This window comes from Sipha flava, unplaced genomic scaffold (genome assembly GCF_003268045.1).
Source record: "Sipha flava isolate LNK unplaced genomic scaffold, YSA_version1 103_pilon_pilon, whole genome shotgun sequence".
Classification (NCBI taxonomy): Eukaryota; Metazoa; Arthropoda; class Insecta; order Hemiptera; family Aphididae; genus Sipha; species Sipha flava.
In genome coordinates, this window is record NW_020271717.1 from 2,061,543 (window position 1) to 2,080,960 (window position 19,418).

A 19,418-nucleotide genomic window follows, 5' to 3' on the forward strand; every position below is an offset into this window, starting at 1 on the left:
CAAACGGAAGATAAAATATATTTTAATATAACTAACTGATAATTCAATTAATTTAAATGTATTTTTTTAGGAAAATTATTCCAGTTAATGGGTTGGATGCTCTAAGTATGTGTCCAGAATCTATATTTCCAAATATACATAAAATGTTGATTATTATTTGTTCACTACCAATCAATGTTACGACAGCAGAACGCAGTTTCTCAACACTCAGAAGGTAGGTACATAACTTACTATAAGTTTACATTTAAATTTTAGTATCCATTACTCATATAATATCATATAACTTTACTTAATATAAATTAATATTAAAAAAAAAATTATTCACATAATACTGTTATTAACTAGGTATTTGTTAAGTAGCCAAATCATTATTTTATTAGTATTGTTATACATTTTTAAATTTTTTTTTTCTAATTATTAGGCTGAAAATATGGTTAAGGTCACAATTGGCAAAGAAAGGTTGAATGGGCTAGCATTACTCCACATTTATAAAGATATTCCTAAAGATATAGAAAATATTATTGCACGTTTTGTTAAACAAAAGAAAGACATATGCTTTTATTGTAGATTATTATTATTACAATGGTTGATTAATTGTGCTTCTGTGACTATACTTTTTATTATTATTTTTATTTAATTGTAAATACAAGGTTAACCTATTTTGGATAATTTCATAATATACTATGTATAGTAAAAATGTTTGTTCTATTTGAAATATTTGTATTATTTCAAAATATTGAAGAAAAATTATGGGCTCTCCGACAACTAATTATTGTTCTGTTTTTTATAATTCCCCCCCCCCCCCCCATTAAAAGTTAGTTATAACCGCCATTGTTAATTATTCAATAAATATATCTGTGCTGTGTGGGTTGACACTATAAAATCGATTCCATAATCTTTGGGAGCAGTCAATTTTGTTGAACAGTCCACTAGGTCACTAATATACACATTTGGTCGTGGTAGAAGTTTAAAAACATACTTTTTTTTTGTTTTCGATCAGATATTCATATTCAATAAAACAACATATTCGAAATTTGTAATACGCAGTTTCAATCGAGATATTTTAGTTTTTTGTCTGGACAGAAACCTCAATATTGATGACAGTTACAATATATCGGGACGGATGGCAACCCTAATCTTGCTTTAATTATGATTTTGAATGGTATGTTGAATACCTAATCAAACGTACTTTAACCAGTATTTAATAAACTAAATACACAGAGTAAATCACTTGACAGAAATGTCCATTCTTCAAATTATGTTCAACAAAAAAGCAAAAGATGAATTTGATGTTAAAAAATACCTAAAATTTATAATTTATTATGGAAACACATAAAAATATAAGAGAAATTAATAATATCTGTTTTTTAAATACATTAAGTAATACAACGAATAACAGATAAATCAATTCCAAATTGTTTTACGCACTATATTTTATTTAGTTATTTCTTTAAATTTCACATAAGTAAATTCATTAAAAATAAATTATATATCAATTTAAACTCTATCATAAAACATATTAGCAACATAATAGCTGATAACGATCTGTACAAAATTACAAAGCAATAATATCTATTGTCAAGCTTACGTAAAATCGTAACCTTTATGCGTGTGTGTCGATAATCTTTTTCTACCTTTGTTCAATATCAGCTGTTTCTTCTACCCACTGAATTATGTAATAATATTATAGTTATTATATAGTTCAATGCTTCTACCCAATCACAATCATGGAGGTGAATACAAAAAATTTCTGACAATGATAATACACTTTGATAAGAACAAAAAGTCTACCAACAATTTGTGTGTGTGTGTGTGTGTGTGTGTGTGTGTAATTGTGTAATTGTGTAATGTGTCTCCATCTTCAGCGAATGACGATGATGTTGAGTTCAACAATTTAAAAACTTGATGAGTAATTTTTTTACGTTTTTTAATTCTACGCTTCGGTGTATGGCGTTATTAATTAACTTTGATTATTCGTGTTAAATAGTCTACGAAACACTAACGCTTAAATGGCTTCATCAAGCTCATCATCACCATTGGAAGACTTGGAAACCCAGTTGGAAATGTTTGTTGAAAACGTACGTCAAATACGCATTATAGTGGCTGATTTTCAACCTCAAGGGCAGACGGTATTAAATCAAAAAATGTATGTACAATTTTTCTTTAATGTATTGATGACATTTTCGACATTAATATTAAAGTGATTGCTAATTTTTTTTTATAATTTATATGAAATCCAGACAAAATGCTGTCACCGGTTTACAAGAAATTAATAAGTTAAAATCCAATATCCAGGATATACATGTACCTTTAGAAGTATTTGAGTGAGTATAATATTTATATTTTTCTCATATACATTTTAACAACATTCACTGTGTAATACACATTTAAAAGCAATTATGCAAACAAAAGTACTTCAGTTGTTTGGTTTAATTGTTTTATTGGTTTATAATTAAATATACAATTGAGTTAATACTCTTTGTTGTATTAGTTAAATATTATATCCATACTTAACGTTTTCGCTAAAATAATTTTTAAATATTAAATTACAGTTAACTAATTTTGGAAAATGTTTTGTAAATTATTTTATTAAAACATGCTATCTTTATGTAGTTAATAACATAATAGTATTCATTTTGTTCATGTACCTATAAATTAGTTCTGTTACTAATTTTCTTTTATTTTTTAGGTACATTGATAGAGGACGTAATCCTCAGCTTTATACTAAAGATTGTATAGAAAAAGCTTTACATAAAAATGAACAGGTCAAAGGAAAAATTGATGCCTTAAAAAAATTCAAGGCAAATGTATTAGCTGATTTAGGACAAACATTCCCTAATGAACTAAATAAATACAGAGCACTGCGAAGCAATTGTTATGGTACTAGCAGCGTTGCAGCACCACCACCGCCACCACCTTTGAACATGTTATCATCAGTCTCTTCATTAGGAGGACCAAATCCACAACAGCAACAGCAGCAGAACTTATTAGGAGGATCAAATTTGTCAATTCAACAACAGCAGCAATTAAACAATGCATCTTCTGCAGTAACTGCTGCGTCTTCATGTTTGAACAACTCTCAACAGCAGCCCAATAATCCAAATATTTCATCATTATTAGGTTGTGATGGTGTTTCTACTGTATCTGCAAGTAGTAATAGCAACAATATTGGGGGCCCTCAAGGCACTCAGTAATCAGTTTTTTGTATATCTTAAGCTATAATGTATGTATATAAATAATATAATTTATAAAAAATAATATCTCATTTTAATTTGTGTTTATTATTGGATAGTTTTTCAATTAAAATGTTTTCTAAGTCATTTTATGCAATGAAGTGATAATTAATAATACCATAATATAATGTCTATTATTTTCTAAATTATTCAAAATAATATAGTAAAATCAATAAATACGTAAAATTCTTCTTTTTTTTAAAAAAAATAATAGATAACGAGCAATGGAGTTGAGTGAAAAAAATGTTAGACAGGTATAAAACTGATTTTTTAGCAATTAATTTACATCTTAAAATGCCAATTAAGTTCATGTTGACAGCTTTCACCTCAATGTCCATTTCGAATAATTGACAATGCTATTAATTCATCCACCTGTTTACTTTCGACGTATAAGATGTTTACTGTGTGGGTTCGATTAAAATTAGTCTAAATGCATTCTCTTGAATAACGTATCAATGTAATTCTTTGCGAGTAACGCAACAAAACAATTAATTTACTTTTTGTTTATGATTTATCGTATGTAATAGAGTTTATTCAGATTACAATATAAATTACATTCATTATACATAGCGGAAATTTGTGTAAACAAATTGCGAATTACATAAACAACTCGAATGTTAACAAATTGTTTTAAAAAAGAATGAGAGATGGCGTTGTTAGCAACGATTTGTGTCAATCGGTTCCTGTAACACGACATTGACACGAATCGTAACGCAACGATACGCTCCTTAACGGTCCGCTGTGCTGTAGCGATTACCGATATTGTGTTGTACGTACACGTGCGTGATAAGCCGTGGTGTTAAGAAATATTGTGAAAACTTCAAATTTCGCGGAATTACGACTGTTTTACGATCGAATTAATGAAATGTAAAGTATTTAAATTTACAATCACGCTCGCATTAGGCCCGTTGTCAGTATATGTGCGTTATGACAAGACTGTGAGAACGGAAAAATGGATAAATTCGTGAAACACGTCAAGAGACCGTGGAACGGTAGCTACGAAAAACCATCTGCATCGTCCTCAAAATTTAAAGACATTCCGGATTTCTACTTTCCAGACAGCAGCCGATCTAATGGCTCAAACAACATTATCTCCAACGACGATATGATGGATCATCCGATTGTGCCCGAAACCCCTCAGAAATCGTGTGAACCAGATTCGGCGACAATGACTTTTCCTGAAATGACTGATTACTGGACAAGTATGTGCCGATATAATAACGTTAATTTTAGGGCCCAAATTTAATGCCACAAAAATTTACATTAAATTATAAGTGGACGGAAATGTTTAATCAATAATGCCTTAAGCCTACAAAAGTATAGGAACTCGTATATTTTTATTTTTTTTTTTATTTATTTTGCTATAATTATCAGAATTTAATCAATCAACATAACATTTCTTAATACCTACCTAAATACGACAATAATTTTAACTTATTTAATATTAATTTATGTATGAATATTATTTTATTCCATCTTCGATAAATAACTCGTTACTATATTTGGGTGGTCAGATCAAATTAAAAGAAATCCAAGACAATGAATTCTAACTTAACCTAATCGTCCTATCTAACCATAACTACTTAATATTTTTATCTTAACATTTTTTACTTGTGGATTTTATTATGAAATATTAAACACTAAATATTAAAATTATAGTAATAGAAAATATACTTTAATTTCAACAAAAACTAATTTTAAAATTTTAAATACAATTTACATATTTTTGTACTTCATAGTGACAGGCAACATTTTTTAACCTTTATCTTCTGCTGTCATTGTGTATTTTTGCGTGTTGTGGACGTTATTCAGAAACGAGTGATTTTTTATAATTTTGTCGTAAAATTTCATGCAACATAAACCATATGTTTTGATAAACAACTTTCTACAGTTGCCACATCCATTTGATTACGAACGTCGGTCCAAGTAGAAAGTCATCAATGAAAACACTCGTTCTATTGATGCATTTAAACCTGGCAATAATAATAATAATAATTTAAAAAATAAGTTAAATTCAGAAACATTATTATGTTGATAGCTAAACCTGATAACAACGGTCTCAAAAAATTTTTCGGGACATCGGGGCATAAGTTTCTAAACCGGTAACGTCCCGGAAAATCCGGAATGAATGGCCACCCTTAACTATATATTTAGACAGCTATGGCAACACTTACTTTTTAGAACTGTTAACTTGGTATAACAGGATTATTGTTGATGATGTGAACTCATAAACTATTTACTTTGATTAATATTTGAAATGTTCACTATCATTTTATTCTATCAAAAACTCCTAATATTTAAATAGATTACGTGCATACACAAAATATTAATAGATTATTAAAAGTATTTGCTTAGTATGAACTAGCTCAGCAGTTCCAAACATTTTTATAAACCTCCATCACTTACATATTTTGAAATTTTTACATACCTCTTATATAAAAAGCTTTTTTTTATCAAAAAATAAAAATATATGTATAATTTAGCTATCGATAACTTTTTATTATTATAATTGCATAATAATTATTAAAATATAAACTTTTATGCATATAAGTTAAATATATATAGTTACTTTTATTATTATTTATAATGATAAATAATGATTATCAATGATTATCAAAAATTGAACGAAATGGTTGAAGTTATATTTAATGAACAAGGACGTTAATTTCAAATAAACCAAATAAGTAATATTAAATGTTAATAATAATCATGGGTGCATTAAAGAGGAAGTAAAAGGGACATTTGCCCCTAGTGCAAGATTTTAAGAGGTGCCGAGGTCGATAACAAATTGAGAACCGCTGAACCGGCTCATAAGTATAAATACAAAAATTTGTTCATTTTCCTTAGAATAATGAAATTCTTTTAATTCATATATATTTTTTTTTTTAATCGACTTCCTGAGCAGGTTTGTTTTTATTTTTGATAGATCTATTGAATATTTTATAACTAATGTATACTTATTATATTTTGAAACTCTCACTAAACTAATAAAAACAATATTATAAATAGAATACTAAAAAGTAATTTCTAACTAATGACTATATATAATAACACAAATTTTAGTGTAGAACCAATCAAATTTCAAGCGTCAAGTAGCAATTTAGATGCCAGGTAAATAAATAATAGCTTATAAGTACCAACACAAACAATGATAATTAAAATATATAATAAAATAAAAAAACACTATTAAATGGTTAATACTCATTAATTTTAATTAATTAATATAGAAATAAACAATCAAATGCGTAACCTGGAGTATTTTTATACGTGTATTGTATGACTGGTTGTAAACTAAAAATTCATTATCAGATATACAGTCAATAAATTGTGATGATTATATATGTACAATTATATTTATATGTTTCTATAAATACAATTCAATAGCGTCAATACTGAATACGTAATTTTCAATGATAATTGTTCAGTTGACGCCGGCTGTTATCGTGGAAAAATAATAAAACAAACTAAATAATTTAATATTTCTAAATCTAAACTGATTTAACACTAAATAAAACATTTAGAATTAAAAATAAATTGAATTTCTCAGTGAAATAGTATGATGAACAATTCATATAAATTGAGTAGAATAAAATGATATGTATTAATTTGTGTTCCCTTCGTACATTTTTTGTTTAATATTCTAATATAGAAAGTTTTGAAAGTTTTTTTTTTTACTAAATTGTAAAATTAGAAAAAACAATTTCATATAGTGCAGTCGAGTCACTGCAAGGATAAAAAATAATTTAAAAAAGTTTAATTTATAAATATATAAATATTAATATATATTTCGAATGCCAAGTGACCATAATATAAAATTACAGTTACGCGGATCAGCAGTAAATTATTGTATTATTAAATTAATAAAATTTAAAGCAAGTTCCAAGAGCACTGAGAAATATCTGGAACCGATCCGTTTGTTCTTCATGTTTTTTTTTATTTTTATAAGCAGAAAGAACAGGAAAGCCAGATCACATATATGTCACTAGACGTCTATTATTTGATGATGAAATAAATACTGATGACCAAGGGAAAAAACGCAAAGATATGGTAATCAATAGTATGGACACTACCAGCGAAGAAATGATTACTCTTTTTGAAAAAAAAGGTAAATGGATTCTGTATCAATAAACATACTACAAACTACTGTTGTTGATTAGCTCAGTTATTGTTACTCTTCTGGAAGAGACTTAATCTTTAAAATATTATTTATGCAACATTTTAAAATCTAACAGTCTGTAAGAAGTACATTAATTTTTCCTGTAAAGTCGTATTAAATAGTCTAGTGTTTTCTAACTTTTTGGATACGCACTGTTTAACACTTTTTTCGTGACTGGACGACCTAAAAAACAATACAACTTCTCTATACCACAGTACTTTTTTTAACATTTGTGATAAATTAATATTGAACTTCAAGTAACTGGTAAAACGCGAATTGTATTTAACATTTTTGTCCGAATTTTTTAGATGACATCAGTGGCGGTGGCGGCGGCGGCGAAAAACTCTCGTTTTCGCAGCATCGTGGAATCCATATCGGGTCGCGGGTTCGTCGTGACCAAAGTGCTCGATCGGCCATCGCAGTCATGCTGTTCCAATACCGGCACTGAAGAAGAGGACAGCGTCAGCGTGTTCGAATGCGTGTCGGTACTCGAGGGCATCGTTTACTGCGTACTTGCCTCGGCCACGGCGCACCGCGACAAGAGCGCCTCAGCCACCATGGCCGCGGCCAGAACGTTGTCGGCCGTCGGCCCGCACCCGAACATCGTTGCGTTCCACTCGAGCTGGTCGGACGGGCGTTTCCATTACGTGCAAACAGAAATGTGCCGGGATAACCTTTGGTCGTCGCCGTCAGGTCCGTTGAAAGGCGCGGCCGATTGCCGTACGGTACTGGAGCACGTGGCGTGCGCGCTGCACTATCTGCACGACTGCAAGGGGTACGCTCACAACCAGGTGAACGGCGAGAACGTGTACCCCGTGGCCGACGGCGACCATGTCGTTTACAAGCTGGGCGGCTTCGACGGAGCGACACGGCTGTCGCACGTGGACGCGGCCCGCGCGTCGTTCGCCGACGTCAAGTCGCTGTGCTCCACCGTGTCGCTGCTAGTGGAGGGATGCGGTGATGGTGACGAAGACCTGCTGTCACTGCGGTCGTACCTATCATACGTCATCCGGAAAATCGACTCCGTGAGCGATGTTGTTGGATGGACGGCCGCGGCCGATGTGAACGCGTTTGCCGTGTGGCGGTGGTGCTGCGCGGCTCGGCAACAACAAGGGCAGCGATCTCAGCAATTGATGATGCCGGTGGTGTATGGAAATAGCTGTAGAGAGAACGACGGTGGACCGATGGATACAGCCGAAGCTATACCCGCGACGTTCAGCGACGGGGCTCCGCAGCAGGCAAGCTCGTGGAGTGCGTAGGCCGGTTTAAAAATGTATCCGAAGAAAAGCACCGGACATGACAGTACAAAAGTAAAAAAAAAAATACTTATGATTGTTAAAAAGGTTAAATTTTTATTTCAAGTTGATGTTTTATGTTTTATTTTATTATGCAGTTACTTTCCGTTTTACTAGTTATAAGAAACATTTGATTGACATGAAAAGTATACAGAAGTATAATTGCTTTAAATTTTTTTTTCATGTAGAAACGAGTTAGTTCCTGTTACGATATTTTTTTTTATTGTTGAATGATGTAGTGGATGTGTTTTTATTTCAGTTATCCACTTGTTGATTTTTATAGTTCTTTTTTACATTTTCTTGTATTTTATAAATCATTTATTTTTTAATCTTATGTAGCAACAGAATCTTGCATACTTATTCTATGAATTATTATATTAATATCCAAGTTCTCTGAGTAATCCAACTTAGCATTGATGTATTAGTTGTTAATAAAAATTGTTTTTATTTTATTTTTTGTGTTTTCTAACATTTTTATTGTTTTATCCCAATAAAAATAATTTTACAGCTGATTAATACATTTGAAATATTAACATTCAGGTAGGTCACGACCATATATTATAACTAAAATGAAATTGGTCAGAACACTTAAAGGTAATTAAAATTTTACTTAATTTTGAGACACTTCATCATTTAAATTAATAATTAGTAAGTCTATGTACATTTGTGAACGTTTAACTTCCTATTCATTTTTCTTAGACAATATTTGTTTATTTGATTGAATTAAATTTTTATTTTGGAAAATAAATATAAAATATTTATCATTATTTTCTATGGAAATAGCCTATGCTACATAGAAATATATTATTTTTTATATTTTTAAAAACTAACTTTTTAAATTATTTCACAAAAATGTTTAAATATCCTCTACAAATTGAAACTAGATGTAAGACTGAATAGTTAATAATAAATGTAATTAACCCATATCTGAGTAATAATTATAATTTTAAATGAATACGAAAAATGTCATAACATTTTTAAAAAAACCCTATTTCTTTCTTCATATTTTAGCATACTTTAAACAATTTGAAATTTTCTAAATCATAATTATTATGACTCATAAGAATGGTTACACAATTATAAAATACTTTAAAATAATGGTTAATTTAATTTATTAATTTCTATTATCTTAAATTATTGTATTGAATTTTTTTTATATATATAGATTCTGTAACAAAAAGAATTATACGAGAAAAAACTATAAGTATAATAATAATATAAAAATAAATACATATGAATATAAATATATATGCGGTTTAAATTTCATTTTACTGATAGATGGATGATAGATGGTGGCTAAAATTATGTTGAATAAACATTTTTTGTTTCAAGTTGTTTAATATTCAAATAAGATTAAAGTTGTAATCTATATACAGCTGTGCAACAGAAGAGTAGGCATAAAAATGTATGCAATAGATTAACAGTGGTGAATGAGTACACGTGAGATATTAAATGAGATACACCACCTTAAATTGGTTTTGAATTTTTTAATAATGCGTTATTTTTTAGGCGAGTTGTAGAGAATAAAAGGAATGTTTCTGGTGTATTGGGGAGGGGGTGGGGTGGTGAAGATTATATGCAAAAAAAATTGATGATAATTATAATATCAGTAATTAGAATAATAATAATAATAATCATAATAATAATAAAGAACAAACCACGACTGATGCTGCTATTACATAATTAATAATTATAAGTAATAATAAAATATATAATATGTATATGTACACAAATTAAACGCAATTAAAAAAAAAAAAAAAAATCGAGTAATAAATAGTATCTGACGGAAAAAGGTAGGGGTGAACTGGCAGCAGGCATGCCGCCAATGGCACTCTTCTCCTTTTGTAATTTACATAATATGGATCCAAAAACTTTATACCCCAGCAATGAATTTTGTTTTTAATTAGTAGTTGTATATATATTATATATCATCTATTTCTGTCTGTGGCTCGGTTCTTCATCATCAGCGACGATAGTTGTCCACATGCAATTTGCAATGTTTCCGACGCCACCGCCTTATCATTAACAGCAACCGCCTGACCCACCTGAAGCGTCTGACGATGGTTTTGAATCAATTGTCACTTTACCAACACCATCAGCTGAGCCTCCTGGTCCTTGACCATCTTGTGGTCCAATGCGATTCTTTATTTCTGCAGCCATGGTCAAAAAAGCCAATTCTACATTTGTTGCTTGTTTTGCAGATGTTTCCAGGAATGGTATTTTCAGATGGTCGGCATATTCCTGTTTGGAAATACAAAACAATATATAATGTTAACCCAAATTATATATTTTAACATAAGACAATAATTTGTTAAATAATCATGATTCCTTAATTGAAAGAAAAATCTGAGTATATGAAATATGTTAACTCTGTGTGGCTGAGTATACACATATATTTAGATTGCCCATAAACAATAAATATAATTATATATATAGAAAAGTCTCAGCATACCTATTTTTCCAGAGATTTAATGTATAAAAAAAATAGATAAATATTTTGATCGATTTATAATATGCATATTTATTTATAATGCATAATTTATACTTAAATTGTATACTCCATCAATATTTTTTTTTAATTTCAACTATATCCTATTGTAACAATCGTTACATGGTTATTATTTTATACATATAATATGTATATTGGCTGAGTAGAAATTACGTTTCAATTAAGGCATGTATTATATATCACTATTATTAGTCCGATAGCTAATGCCGAATATGTATGAAAAGGCATTTTGGTCATGACGACCATCCAGTGTAGGTATGCTGAATTCCTTTTTGTTTTGATGTAGAAATGCATATACATAAGTTATTTTATGTATTAAACCGTAATAATTATCTGAACTAATCTGTATTTGTTTGTAAAATTAAGATAATTAAGATCCTTACTTTTTATGCTCCTGAACTACAGTAAAAAATGAATTCAAAAGGACTAGAAAACCTTCCTAGAATATCCTATATTATACTAGATACCTTGATCATGTTACACTATCTCTTAAAAGAATTCCAATAGAATTTCTACACTTATTAATATTTATTTTTATAAATAAAAAGAGCCCTGTCCCTTTATCTTCTAACTTAAAATTCGCTTAGAGTTATACTACTGATAAAAATCAAAATTTAAGAATTTTGTCATAACAATTCTAAAAAAAAATAAATATATTGAAACTAATTTGAATTATATTAATTTAAATCTATTTTATTTTAACAAAAAAAAAAACAAACATTTACTTTTGGTGAACCTTTTTAATATAGTAGTAGGCAATAGAAAAAGTCTGAATTATCCTAAAAAAATTAAAACTAGCCATAATGTATAACCTTAATATTATCAAAATTAATCAAAACTTTACATTTGATGTAATTTTATTTTAATTACATAACTAGAATTTTGTTCATAAATAGGTAGCTCTAATAAAAATACAAAACTAAATTAAGATTTACTAACCTTAGCCGTTGCTTCATCTACAGCACGTTTGTCATGCAAATCACACTTGTTGCCCACCAGTAATTTGTTGACATTGTCACATGCATACCTAGCTATTTCTTCTAACCACTGTTTCAGATTAGTGAATGTCTCCATATCGGTACAATCATACACTACAATGATACCATGCGCTCCTCGATAGTATGAAGATGTTATAGTACGGAAGCGTTCTTGTCCAGCAGTATCCCACTGTGAAAATTAAACCGATGAATAAACAATATTTTTCATCAATTAGTAAATGTTGTTTTTAATCTAATTGATGAATTGGATTTTGTTTAGTTCATCATGTATAAATTAAATGTTATGATAAATACACACTAAAAATTTCAAATTTATCGAATTAAAACATAAATAATTATTTGGATTATCTAGCCAATAACAAGTCTATAAATTAATTTTATAAGTTTTAATACCAGTTATTTAATATATATGACAATAATCAAGGTATTACAATATTTAATCAGAAGTATATATCAAAAATAGATTTTTTTTCCCAAGATTGTAGACAGTTTCACCATACATTATAAATTATACACATATTAATTTAATAAATTCATTATTTTATCAAGTTATGATTGTGAAATTTTTTTGTCATACATATAGACATAAATTTGTGTTTTATTAATCACAATACTTATTATTATGTTTAAAATGTTAAAAAGCATACAATACTTACAATTTGTAGTTTTACAGTCTTGTTATCCAGCTTGATGGTTCGGATTTTCTAAATATGTAACAATTAATTTGATATTATCATGAATACACATAAAATTACTATTAAGTGTGTAATAAGAAATCAAAAAATATGTTTGTAAATTTCAAGTTCCATAAAACTATTTTTATATTCACCATTGTTTAGTGATATGAATAAAAATAACTTAATGATAAGATAATGAAATATCAAAATGAGATTATGTACAAATATACTTAATCTCATGTACGAATATACTTATACATAATATACAAGCATACATTATACATATCTATATATATAACGTACATGTGTGTGTGTGTGTGTGTGAGTGTGTATAAATTCGATTTATGAACATTGCATAGCAAATAATGCATAATTAACTATCACGATTAAAAACTTACGAAATCCACGCCGATCGTACTTATATACGAGTCGGTATACGTGTCGTCGGCGAATCGCAACAACAAGCAAGATTTGCCAACGCCCGAATCACCGATCAGTAGCAGCTTGAACAAATAATCGCTGAAAATATGAACGCAAATATATTAGCAAAACTAAAAATGCAATTGGAAAGTGAAACGCATAGGAATGGACGCACGGAGACATCTGGGTCGTTCGTTTTTTTTTTTTATAACATTCATTAATACTGAGTGAATTGTAAGTAACTCGATAATACTTACTAATCCGGACTCATTTTGTAGTGTTCGGTTGAGATTGCTTTTACTACTTAGGGGCGTACGTTTCGATTCGACGGCGATCGACGTATGTGATAACGACGACGAACAACTACACTAATGCTGGCGCGATGATGACGAAGACTACGTAACGCGACTATTGTCTTGCACGTTGGTCGCAGTCGATTTTCCCGTGCGCTACTTACGTGCTACAACTGTGTTTTGCGTCGTAGCTGGGCGTAAAACGGGCACGAATCGTGGAATTTGCGCCGCGAACACACGGAAAATCGAGGTATGGGAATGCAAAAAATGCGATGTGGGCTAAAGCGCAATTGCAACGACAGCGGCGGCGGCGGTGACTAGACGTAGTAGTACAGTACTGCGGTGTTGATTTTTTCTTTTTTTTTTCCCTTTCTGATAAAACGTCGATGATACAGCGTGACACGGCGGCAGATGGGGCCCGGAAACACAATAACGCTACAAGGGCGGGTCGTAGTAGTGACGGAGGCGGTGGTAGTGGTGGTGGAGAGAATAGAACGGAGCGACCGATCGTCGAACAGTGACGGTAGAACAAATATGGCCGACGGTGAGACGGCTTTCTCGTCGTCGCGTACACATAATCACCCTGCGCGCGCGACGTATACCGTACCGCTCCACACCCCCCTCCAAGGACCGACCGACACCTTCGCCGCTCCGCACGCATCGGTCCACAACAGTCACGGCGCACGTATGTGCAACGTCATCGCTGACTGGCAGCCGTTGGAGGCATTGGACGCGTGTGCGTCGTTGCGCGTGCGTATGTTCGCGCTATGGAGGTAATAATGCGAATGTTGTTATTATTATTATTATTACTAATGCGAAATGGAAGCTGAAAAACCGAAAAGTGCTCCGTACCGGCGCACCAACGCCGATTAGTCATCGCGGATCGACGTTCGAATATATGCATACTGTGTTCACTATGTAATAGCTTAGAGCTTCCAACTAAAAGCAATTATGATCGTTACAGCGGAATACTAAAGACGGGTATACAGAGGATCTGATCTACGATTACCAATCCCGGTAGGCTTCTCGCAACGTGTTCTGACAACTCTGTTGCTTTTCGTTCTCGAATTCGGAGTGGTTCAGTCGGTTTCGATCGTGTGACCGCCGTTGAAATTAGGGGCGGATTTAGGTATGTGGTGGCCCCTGGGTGGAATGCATTGTGGGAGCCCTTTACACATAAACAAGAAAATATATTTTTTTACTTATTAAAATAAGTTGATGCATTTTGCAATTAACTACTTATTTAATAATAAATAATTATAAAAACAATCAAATTGAGTATAACATAAGCAATATCATCATAATATTAGGTGTAAGTAATTAAATAAAGAATAATAAAAATAAAAATATCAAGTAATTAAAATTAAATGCCTGGAACTTTTCTTAATTTAATTTGTACAAACTTATCAATAACGTTTTGAAAATCAAGTTTTCTTAAAATATCAGACTCAGAGCTCATTATCGCTAGTTGATTGAACTTGTCTCTGTCCATAGAAGTACGCAATCTATTTTTTTATGTACTTTAAATTAGAGAATGATCTTTCACTACTGCTGTTTGTAGTCATAAAAACAAGATAAATACGAAGAACTGTTTCAACATTAGGAAAACTATCTTTTACTTTCTTATCAATTTATATTTTATACATTAAATTTTCTTGACTAATATTGTGAAATTCACTGCTTTCATCTTTAAAATGTTTATAAAATTCTTTGAAGTGAATAAGTTCATTTCCAAAGTATTCATCGATGTCATCTTGGTAAATTTTAACAAGTTTAATTGCTTCATTTTCAATTTCTTGATTACTTAGTTGTTCTATTTTTGGAGAAAGCCAAATCATTGATATACTAATTCATAAACAGACAATCATTCATCCAAGTTAGAAATAAACGTATCAATTACAGGTAAAAAATTTTGAATTTTGAAGTTTTGAGAAGAATTTAAATCTACCCCTAGTGTTTCATAAGAATCTATTGGATTTAAGCGGATATTCCTTTGTCATTTACGATGTTTCAAATAATATATATATTATTAAAAGTAATATTTATTCTTCATATAGTAATTGTTAAACTTTGAACTAACCTCAGAAAAAGATGTTGTGTTAGGGTGTGTTATGAAAAACTATCATTCGCCTAGTTTTTGAAATTATTTCTGTATTTTTTTTTATCTTTTTCTTTTGCCAATTTACGTTTATCTGCACCACTCATATAAAATCGCTTTAATTTATGATGATCTTCTTCCATTTTTAAATTATAACACTATTCATTAGTTAATAACTTATAATATAAGAAACAACTAGACTACTGGAGTTTGTAACCATTGTAGGTATACACAACCAATATTAACAAATGTCTTACTTGCAATAAGTGCAACGAATAAATAACGATAATATACCTATAGACGGATAGTCTGTAATTTGTGTTTTAAGATATTTCCTAAAACTAATCTCATAATTCTGACAGTAAATTATTGTTGTTAATCAACGTGTTTACTACAACATTTTGGTGCATAATTCCAGACCCACATTTGTGTATTTAGAAACACATTCACTAATATTCTTACAATCAATTCTTACAATCGAAGGTGCATACGGACGGCATAAAAACCTATCTTCTCCATTTTTAGACACCGTTCATTATCAATAAACGCGAATACATCTATTAATAGTTGGTAAAATTAAATTTTTGAAATGCCCAAATAAAGTTCAATATTATTTAATTAAATGTGTGTAAATATAAATAAAATATTTTTTCTGTATCCTAATCTATATATAAAATTGGGGGGGCCACTGGGCTGTAGCCAACTCAGCCCTCCCCTAAATCCGGTTCTGGATGAGATTAGATTGCCAAACATGTTTACCGACTGAAAATATGAATTATTATATTATATAAATTTATGTTATTAATAAAATCATAACAACCATTATTCCACAATATTAATGAAAACAATTATTTTATTTTATTTTATTTATTTCAATGAGTTCTTTCTGGGCTCTGGCTTTTATGCCTAATTATGTCCCACATAGAATTAATTTTTTATAACCAGTGGCGTAAATAGAGGAATGCAAGGAATGCGGTTGCGTTAGAGCCTTGAACATAGAGGGGCCTTTCTGACCTTTTAGAGTACTAGTTTATTTTTAATTAGGAAACATTTTTGTGTCGACAATTTAAAAAAGAATTATAATCAATCAAACTATTTTTTTATTAATATATGAGTATCATTTGAATCAATGATTCTAGATTTAGATTTAGATGTATATTTTATAAATAAGGAAAATTTAACCACTTTATTTTAGAATTCAACGATCTCGCTATCGGCTATATAATTTACGTACGTGAATTTGACCCACCCTTTTAACTTGAGATTAACTGGATTAACTTGAGACCTATACCTTATACATATATACGAGTAAAAATCAGTTTTTTAAAAAAATACATAAAATACGTTTTATTTGTTTAAAACAATTATTTTTATGTTTTAAACAGTTTTTAATTGTTATTTTGTTCTTAAGTTTTAAACATTGTTTAAAACAGTTATTTATTTTATTTAAAACTAAGTTTATTAAAATATTTTCCCTAAATGATATTATTACTCTCAGATTTTTAGCCAGAGTACAGTACAGGTGAAAGGTATTATTTTTATAATTATCTAATCACTATACAACAGATTAGATTTAAAACAGTTTTGTATAAAAAGTATCGACAAATAAAAAATTATGATATGATGGTCAACTAACAACTAATAACTAAATATTGAGTAGCCGATAAGAAAACGGGAGATTTAAAAATGTTTACATCTCCCATAGACCTTATACTGAGTCTGTGGTATCTCCAACAGTTTTCTGACAATGTGACCTACTGTTAGTTACTTACATACTTTTGAAATGTTTGAAAATATGAAATAATTGTTTTAAGTCTTAAAAAAAACGTGTTAAACCTTTATGTATTAAATGTTTAATATAGAAGGCCATATTTAAAACGTTTAAAACAAATTATTTAAAACACTTTGTAATCCTGATCACATCTCAATATATATAGGTACCAATCAATAAAAATAGAAAATGTTGAATAGAAAAAAAAATGTAGTGTTCATGGTAAATATTACAATGACCTCTATCAAGAACAAAATTGAAATCACCGAATTTTCCTATATCACCGCTCATCTGTATATTTTAAAATCAATAGTAGTACATAGAAAAGTACAGGCTATATTACTTGTATATATATACAATTTCTATTGCACGAGTACGACGCGGCATGGCAGCTGTATTCAAGCCCTTCTATGTCACCCGCATTATACGTAACAAGAAGAATTATAACTTTAGTTCTTGAAAATATTTTCAATAATATTAATAGATACCATGAACATTTAATTGTAAAAACCATAAGATCTCTCGCTTCACCCAGAATCTTAAAAAAAAGACAATTATTAATATAAATTTTTTATATATTTTTTAAATTTTTTTTAAGGCTTTAACAACTTGAATTATCAATCTAACATTAAATTTTACATAGTATTTTTCTTAAGATTAAATATATTATTTACGTTACAGAGAATTCTTGATTATTGCTAATCAAATGAACGTATACAATTTTAATTATAATGTTGTGGTCGAATGAAAATTGATTTTATATAGATACTATGATTTTTGAATAGCTCTAAAAAATTACCAAAAACCATTGTACCTACCCAGGGCCGTCCCGAAGATGAAAATCAAGGGGGGGGGGATAATATGAAAAATGCCTACTACAATTTTTTTACTCAATTTATATTGTATAATTAACTATATGCAGTCATATTTTTACTTTTTAACATGTATATATGTGTCAGTATCGCACGTTCTTAAAATTGATAGTTTAATTATATATATATATAAATATAATACTAATATTTTATATTGTATAATAAGTAGTTATATACATTTTTTTCGTGTATACACTGTATTACGAAATATGTAATATTTGTTTTCCGTAAGTAAAATTAAGTCTTTCTAGGCTATAATGAAACAAGTCCGACTGCCGACGGATGTTTTCATAGGGTGATGGGGGTATGAGACGCCCCCCTCCAAGACCCCCCTTTCGGGACGGTCCTGCACCTACCTGTTATTTTACTTTTTTAATAACATTTATAAAATAGAATAATAATATCCTTTATTTATATAGTGAATAAATTATCATACAAATATTAAGCTATTTTAAATATGTTTGACCGGGCATTTTCACATTTTCCACTGTTTTTATATAATAAATTTACCTACCTAAACATTATGATTTATGACTTATGAGTATGAAACTTATGGCTTACTCACAAATTTTGAAAATGAACTCGCAAAATATTGGTATAGGTCTCAAGTTAATCCATGAAAAAGGGTGGACCAACTTCACATACGTATATAATTTATCTAATCTGTAGATATCGATATTTGATAGTCTTTTAAAAGAATTGTTTCGTGTTTGGTTCGTAATTTGTTAGGGTACTTTATTTTATATTTGGCTGTTGTACTATAATAAGTTATGCCATCAAAATTTGTCATTGCGTTGCCGTCTTGCCGTAAAAAAATCGTCTAAACTCGTGTTAAACGAGTCGTGTAAGTGGGCGATGATCATTTGGTCACAAAATCGAAGATTGACACAAAATCCAACACGTTTGGGTACAAATAAACCCTACAAATAAACGTTTTGACACATAAAATAAAAAGTATTTTATATTTTTACCTAGTAAATCAGAGAACGTTTGGGTACACGTCATAAACACGTAATCTACAATAGTGATATACTCATTTATTGCTCGATATTCTATCTCCAAATAGAATCTGCTGATAGTAGTCACTATTAAATAA

The 19,418-nt window shown here is 29.9% G+C and overlaps 3 protein-coding genes across 4 annotated transcripts; 2 read left to right on the top strand and 1 right to left on the bottom strand.

Annotated features, from left to right (window-relative positions):
* The first annotated feature begins 1,797 nt into the window (after positions 1–1,797).
* LOC112682095 (mediator of RNA polymerase II transcription subunit 10) lies at positions 1,798–3,271 on the top strand. Of its 2 annotated transcripts, XM_025552584.1 has the most exons (4): positions 1,798–1,909; positions 1,988–2,146; positions 2,241–2,324; positions 2,690–3,271. In XM_025552584.1, exons 2-4 carry the CDS (start codon positions 2,010–2,012, stop codon positions 3,192–3,194), a joined length of 726 nt encoding a protein of 241 aa, XP_025408369.1. In that variant the 5' UTR covers positions 1,798–1,909; positions 1,988–2,009; the 3' UTR covers positions 3,195–3,271. The 2 variants fall into 2 exon arrangements, with proteins under 2 accessions (XP_025408369.1, XP_025408360.1); XM_025552575.1 differs by having other exon boundaries at positions 1,809–2,146.
* Positions 3,272–3,983: 712 nt separating this feature from the next.
* LOC112682510 lies at positions 3,984–8,922 on the top strand. The gene is made up of 3 exons (XM_025553137.1): positions 3,984–4,435; positions 7,183–7,336; positions 7,697–8,922. Exons 1-3 carry the CDS (start codon positions 4,186–4,188, stop codon positions 8,646–8,648), a joined length of 1,356 nt encoding a protein of 451 aa, XP_025408922.1. The 5' UTR covers positions 3,984–4,185; the 3' UTR covers positions 8,649–8,922.
* Positions 8,923–10,407: 1,485 nt separating this feature from the next.
* Positions 10,408–14,120, bottom strand: LOC112681774 (ras-related protein ORAB-1). The gene is made up of 5 exons (XM_025552090.1): positions 13,546–14,120; positions 13,267–13,387; positions 12,848–12,895; positions 12,133–12,360; positions 10,408–10,925 (listed from the first exon to the last, which is right to left on the bottom strand). Exons 1-5 carry the CDS (start codon positions 13,557–13,559, stop codon positions 10,707–10,709), a joined length of 630 nt encoding a protein of 209 aa, XP_025407875.1. The 5' UTR covers positions 13,560–14,120; the 3' UTR covers positions 10,408–10,706.
* Between the last annotated feature and the right edge of the window lie 5,298 nt (positions 14,121–19,418).